This window comes from Dryobates pubescens, unplaced genomic scaffold, assembly GCF_014839835.1.
Source record: "Dryobates pubescens isolate bDryPub1 unplaced genomic scaffold, bDryPub1.pri scaffold_76_arrow_ctg1, whole genome shotgun sequence".
Lineage (NCBI taxonomy): Eukaryota > Metazoa > Chordata > Aves > Piciformes > Picidae > Dryobates > Dryobates pubescens.
In genome coordinates, this window is record NW_026530795.1 from 81,929 (window position 1) to 88,723 (window position 6,795).

The following is a 6,795-nucleotide window of genomic DNA, read 5'->3' on the forward strand; positions in this document are numbered from 1 at the left end:
GGGAGGGATCCCCTCTTTGGAACCCCCCTCTCTCTCCCCCCCTTACCTCCCTTTTTCCCCAAAAAGGGGTTAGAGAGAGAGAAAGGCAAGTTACTAAGGAAAAGAGTTGTTAGCAAGCTTCAAAAGCCCATGCAGGATTAGTGTTTGCTTATCTGAAGGCCAAGTCCAGCAGTTCGCAGAAGAAGCAGGCAGGGAGAACAGGCTGAAACACCCAACTCCCCCAACTCCCAAACCGCACAGCACTGAGGAAAAAAAAATTTTCCAACCGCTTCACAATCTAAAGCTGAATTTTTGTTTATCAACCAATGAAATTCGTTTAGAATATCAGAATGTTTTGGTTCTAGTACCAAAAACATTAGCCAGTGTGTTCCAGCAGTGTTTGTTCTTAAAGGCACAGCCTCAAACGACCACATAAGCAAACCACAGCAAAACCTGACAAGGTCCTACCCTGATCACTGCTCATCCTCACTCCCCACTGCCCCCAGCAGAGCCACAGGTGAGGGACAGGATCTGCCTTGCCAGGGGCTGGGGCTCAGGGCTTGGCCCTTTGGATCAATGAAACCCCTCCAGTTTTCCTGAGCAGCAGAGCCACCTTGAGCTGCTTGTCCTGACCTGTCAGCACTGCCTCAGTTCTCTGCTCTCACCACAGCCTGGAGATGCTTCAGTGCCTCCAGTGATGCTTCCCTTGCATCCACTGTCTCCTTCTGCTCTAAGCAGACCCTGGGGACCCTTTCCCAGTATGCTTCACTGGGACCCATTAAGAGTAGAAGAAACTTCAGAGTTTGACTCTGACTTTGACTTCTGGAGAGGTTTCATCAGCTTCTCAGTCTCTGAGGTTCATGGAATTGGCAGCAAAGCCACCAGAGGGCTCCTTTAAATGACTTGGGCTGGTCTGCTGCTGCTGAGCTGGGCCAGGCTCCTTGGCATGATGGAGCTCTGTCCGGGAGCAGCTCCTCTGCACAGCACAGCAGGGTTGAGGGCACTGCCAGGGGATCTCAGGGAGATGAGGAAGGCAAAAAGAGCTTCAAGGTGGCCAGGACTGGGAGGACGCTGAGAGCTCACTGGAGGAGAAGTCACTGCAGTTCCTGACAGGGTGAGTCTGTGGCTGCAGGGCAGTGCAGCTGCAGTTCCTGGAGGCGTCTCCTAAAGCTGGGGCTGGGTGCTGGGGCAGGGACTCTGCTGCCTGTCTGGCTCAGCTCTCAAGCAGCTCGGGGAGCTCTTCATGCTGCTTTGGGGAGAAGCTGTGGTTGGAAGGAGTCACCCTGGGCAGGGCAAGGCAGGGTAGGGGAGGGCAGGACAGGGTCCTTCTGCTGTGGAGAGGCTGCTGTGTGGCTCAGGGCTGCTCTCAGCTCCAGCTCATGCCCAGATCATTTCCAGGGGGGCTTTTCATGTCTGTGTTCAGGCCAGGGGTTCCTGACCCAGGCTCTGCTCTCCTGAATCTTTGCTCCCACTGTCTCTGGCCTGGCTGGTGAGGAGGAAAACTCAGCAGTGCCTTTAGAGCAGGGCCTGAGCCTCTTAAACCATCACATAGAGCTTTACTGGGAACCTCACCAAATGCCTACACTCCTCACCTGAGGGCTTTCCTGAGTGGCTCTCTCTCCCTCTCCTTGCCTGTCTCAGATGCTCTTTGTGTTGTTTACGGTTCTCTGGACATGGAAGCCTCAGCTGCAGAGTCAGGCACAGACACTGTGAGATCTTCAGTGCAGGTGGAACCACAGCAATGAGGTGTCCCAGCTGTCCTCCAGCCTGGGAAGCTCTGGGCAGTGCAGGCTGTGAGGCTGGCAATGAGCTGACTGCAGGAGCTCCCATGGTCATGCCTTGGCTGAGTCTTTGAGGTGTCCATCCAGGCTGTGTTGCCTTCCAGGGGACACTGAGCCAAGTGTCTCCTGGACTAGAGGTGGGATGCTGAGACCCTGAGACACTGAGTGGTATGTGGTGGAACCCTCTGCTCTCAGCAGTGTCTGGTGGCTTCTCAGGGTGACATGGGAGCATGGTCACCCTCCAGCTGAGGTGCAGAGCAGGGTGACTTACAGTCCATGGGGAGCTCTCCCACTCTTGCCTTTTACCCTAAGCCATGACCAAGCAGTGCTTCAGCCTTGGAGCTGAAGGAAGGTCTCTGAGAAGAAGCAGCAGCAGGGGACAGGGGAGGGTCTGTGGGGAGTGGTTTTGGTTGTGCTGAGAGAATTCTCTTCTGATTTGTCACTGTCTCCTTTTCTTCTGACAGTGCCTCATGGCCAGAGGCAGCAGATGTCCAACAGCAGCTCCATCACCCACTTCCTCCTCCTGCCATTCTCAGGCACAAGGCAGCTGCAGCTCCTGCACTTCTGCCTCTTCCTGGCCATCTACCTGGTTGCCCTGCTGGGCAATGGCCTCATCATCACCACCATAGCCTGGGACCACCACCTCCACACCCCCATGTACTTCTTCCTCCTCAACCTCTCCTTTCTTGACCTGGGTGTCATCTCCACCATTGTGCCAAAATCCATGGCCAACTCCCTGTGGGATACCAGGGACATCTCCTATGCAGGATGTGTTGTGCAGGTGGTCGTCTTCGTATTCCTAGTTACAGCAGAGTTTTATCTCCTCACCATCATGTCCTACGATCGCTACGTTGCCATCTGCAGACCCCTGCACTATGAGACCCTCCTGGGCAGCAGAGTTTGTCTCCACCTGGCAGCAGCTGCCTGGGCCTTTGGGGTTCTCAATGCTCTGCTGCACACAGCCAATACATTTTCCCTGCCCCTCTGCCAGGGCAATGCTGTGGACCAGTTCTTCTGTGAAATCCCCCAGATCCTCAAGCTCTCCTGCTCCACATCCTACCTCAGGGAACTTTGTCTTCTTGTGGTTACTGTCTCTTTTTCATCTGTCTGTTTTGTGTTGATTGTGGTGTCCTATGTGCAGATCTTCAGGGCAGTGCTGAGGATCCCCTCTCAGCAGGGACGCCACAAAGCCTTTACCACCTGCCTCCCTCACCTGGCCGTCGTCTCCCTGTTTATCAGCACTGTCTTCTTTGCGTACCTGAAGCCTCCCTCCATCTCATCCTCATCCCTGGATCTGGTGTTGTCAATTCTGTACTCAGTGGTGCCTCCAGCAGTGAACCCTCTCATCTACAGCCTGAGGAATCAGGCGCTGAAGGCTGCCCTGAGCAAACTGATCCCTGGATGCTTTCAGAAGCAATAAATTCTTCTGCAGAGCAATTCTGATGTCACTCAGTGCAGGCCCAGCCTGGCCTCTGTAATTTGTGGTGGTGTTTCACTCTTTATCAAACTGTCATCCCTCTTCTAACACATTCTCTGCTTTGCTGACCAAGAGTTTGTGCAGCAGGACCTCTGCTCTTTCTTTGCTTACTAAAATAAAGACCCTTTCATTAACATTTTCCTTCCTGAGATCCTTCCTCCAGGACTTCTCCAGGGCTTTCAGGTCAGGTCCTGTGCTTATTTGGGGGATAGAAATAAATAAAGACCCTTTCAGTAACAGGTTTTTTTCCTGAGTACCTTCCTCCAAGCCTCTGGAGCTTCAGGGAAAGGTCCTGTGTGCAGAGGAAGAGGGGCAAAGACTCCCAGCACAGCAGGACTGCCAGGGAGCACCAGCACCTGGACTTCCAGGGCTGTTCTCTTTCCAATTCCAGCCTCTCCTGGGTCAGTGCAAGGCCTGAGTGCTGTGGCAGCTTGGTCATTGTTCTCCTGCATGCCAGCCCTGTGAGTACAGGCAGGGACAGGCCATGGGAACTACTCTGACTGAGCTGGCCCCAAGAGCAGTTCCACAAAGACAGATGATCTGCTCAGGGCAGAGTCTGAAGGCTTAGGGCTTCATCCAAAGTTTCTCTCCAGAGCAGGTCCAAGGAAGCGTCCCAGGGATGCAAACAGCAGGGAACAGCTCAAGTGTGAGTGTGCAGGGCTGGGGCACACAGCAGTGTGCTGACACAGAGAGGCCTCCTGCAAGAGGCCTGAAGGAGCAGCACAGCGTGCTCTGATCTGTATCTCTGTTCACTGCACATCCTGGGGAAGCTGTCCCAGGGCAGTCATCCTAGACTAGCCTTTACAACCACTTTTTCCAGCAGTAGACTCACACTCAGCTTGGACAGGCTCTTTGTCCCTCCACAGGAGGACATGGCCTCAGGAGGTCAGCAGTGCCTGTTTGCATTGTGCAGATGAGATGTCAGCAGATGAGCTGAGGTGAATCTGAGTGAGCAAACACTATCAGCTATTGCTGGGGGTGCCAAGGCTCTGGAGGTTTGAGGAGCCTCCCAGCCTCTGGCAGGCGCAGCAGGAGGCCAAGGAGATTCTTAGTCTGTTGCAGGGCAGTGCCTGTGTGAGTGATGGGGAAAGACTCTGTCTCTGAACATCCCACACTCCATTAGGGGTCCATGAGGCCAGCTCAGATGTGGACACCTGACAGAGCTAGGACATTGCTGTGTGTCACCCCAGAACAAACCCTACTGGCCCAGAGAGATTCATCTCAGATGTCTTGGGCAGGCTCCTGTCTGCTCACATCACCCTTGCTGGACTGTGCCCTGAGATGTGCACAGAGCCATCCCAGAGGTTCTGGGCTCCTTGGCAAAGGCCTCTTCAAGAACACCAAAAAGGAGGATGGGGAACATTGCAGGCTGGTCACCCTCAGCACAGTCCCTGGGAAGGTGAAGGCTCAAACACCTCTGTAGCCATTTGCAGGCCCTTGCAGGACAAGAGAGGTACTGCTGAACCCATATGGGTAGGGGAAAGAAGGGGATGTTTTGTGCCTGGACCTTAGCCAAGTGTAAGAGTCTAAACTCCTTGTGTGACTCAACAAAGATAAAATCACTTGCTGCTTGCCCAGACAATATGTTGTTGGGCAGAGCCACTGGAAAGAAGGTGCAAAGACCAATCCTGGATGCAAATCACCTTGCGATTGCATTGTGATAACACTGACTGCAGCTGGCCTACAACAATGGCCCAAGGACCCAGCCATCACACCTTCAGGACAAGATCATTTCCAGCTTCAGATACCCCCATGAAGGGAGGATGGCGAGATGTGTAATGGGTGTGTGGGCAGGTTAGATGGAGAAGGGGAAGGTGGAGGCCCTTCCCACCTCCATCTAGACCCCTGCCTAAACACACAGGAATGCACCGAAAGATTTCCTGGGGAACGATACCTGGATATTTACCTAAGGAGGATTTCCTGGCTCCTGAATTCCTGAGGGACAATGCTTGGACACATACCTAAGGACTAAAAACTGTATAAAAGACTTGAGCAACTACTGGCTTAGTGAATTGAATTAGTTCAAAAAATAAGGCTACTAACGCTTGATAAGCGGGATAATCAATTAACAGAAGGGATCGATTTATTAATAACAATTTTTCCGCGCCAAACGTTAATAAACTTATATACAATTTGTTTAGGTTCGGGTATCCGGTGGGGAATAACTTACACAAAATGTTGGTAATTCTAATGCTGTGAACACTTTAGTTGGACCTAGAGTAACTACACTCCTGATATCAAACTCACAATTGAAGGGAGAGCGAGGAGCCGCAATTCTTAATCCAGTAACAAACTTGGTCTCCTTTGCTCCCTGGTGGAGCAAGGCAGAGGGCAGGAGGGAAATTAATGTCCAATATGCTTTAGGAATTCAATAATCAATATCACTTACGAAGCGATATTCAGTCCGGAGATTCCGAACCAGTCCAAGATGTGATGTTGAGAGCAGCGGTTAGAGAAGTTTGTAATCCAGAACTCTGTTCTCGGTATAATTTTGTAAAGCCAAGGAAAAATAAAGAGAAAAAATAGGATCCAAGCACAATTGCCCAACACTGAAAGCGAAACTGGAGTACACGTGGTGGATGCTGGTGGAGGGGGATGGGCGAGCAGCACCCACCTTGCCAGCAGGAGACAAGCCAGGGCCAAAGGAAGTAAAAAAAAAGGGGGCCGGGTTACTGAAGAACCCCTCTGTTTAACTGCTGTTTTGAAACAAAACTGACCACTGGCAGAAAAGTAGTTTGAAACTTCGCCAATCACCTTCTGGGCATCAGCACAGTGGTGAGTGGTCAGGATACTGGCCAAACAGGTTTGGCTGGCCTTTTATTGGTACATGTTTTCCTTTGTCTATCTCCCCCAGCTCCTAGTCATGTCCAACCAGGACACTTAGGAAGAAGAAAAACGCAGAAGACGAGCATGCCGCTGAGGAGGAAGGAAGCAGACTGAACCCTCTCTCCATGTCCTAAGTCCTGCTTGCTGCCACTCATGGAGCTGAAGAAGCAGCCCAGAGGGACCTCATCTCTTCTCCAGCCAAAGCCTCAGCACCCTTTCTCTACAGACCCAGGCTGCCCAGAGGGATCACATCTCTTCTCCAGCCAAAGCTTCAGCACCGTTTCTTTACAAACCCAGCATCTCCTGCAGCACCTTTCCTCCACAGACTCAAACTGTCTTGGGGGGGGTGTGGGGTGAGGGGTGTGGTAATATAATTCTCTCTCCCTTCTCTCTCTCCCTCTCTATCTTCTTCCTCTCCCCTTCTTATTTCCGTTATATTTATGTAATAAATAGTCTAGCTGTTGATATTTTGGCCTCATTTGTGCCTCTAATTTCACAACACGGGAATATTCAAAAGAACAGAGTCTCTTTTCCTCTCCGGACCAAGACACCAGGGCTTTGCCATGGTCCCCCATAGTGTTTTTAAAGCCAGAGTGCTGAGAGCTGGAGTGCAGAACTGCAGGAGGTGGTGGCTGGGGGATGGATGAAGCCCAAATGTCACCAGTGGAGAGTCCTCCTGGCAGACACTTCCCAGTGGTATCCCTCAGGGCAAGCCCTTGGGCCAGCACTGTG

At 52.0% G+C, this 6,795-nt stretch overlaps 1 protein-coding gene across 1 annotated transcript; it reads left to right on the forward strand.

Annotated features, from left to right (window-relative positions):
• Window positions 1-2,244: 2,244 nt before the first annotated feature.
• On the forward strand, window positions 2,245-3,180 carry LOC128899827 (olfactory receptor 14A16-like). Its single transcript, XM_054179535.1, has one exon. It carries the CDS (start codon window positions 2,248-2,250, stop codon window positions 3,178-3,180), a length of 933 nt encoding a protein of 310 aa, XP_054035510.1. The 5' UTR covers window positions 2,245-2,247.
• The last annotated feature ends 3,615 nt before the right edge of the window (window positions 3,181-6,795 follow it).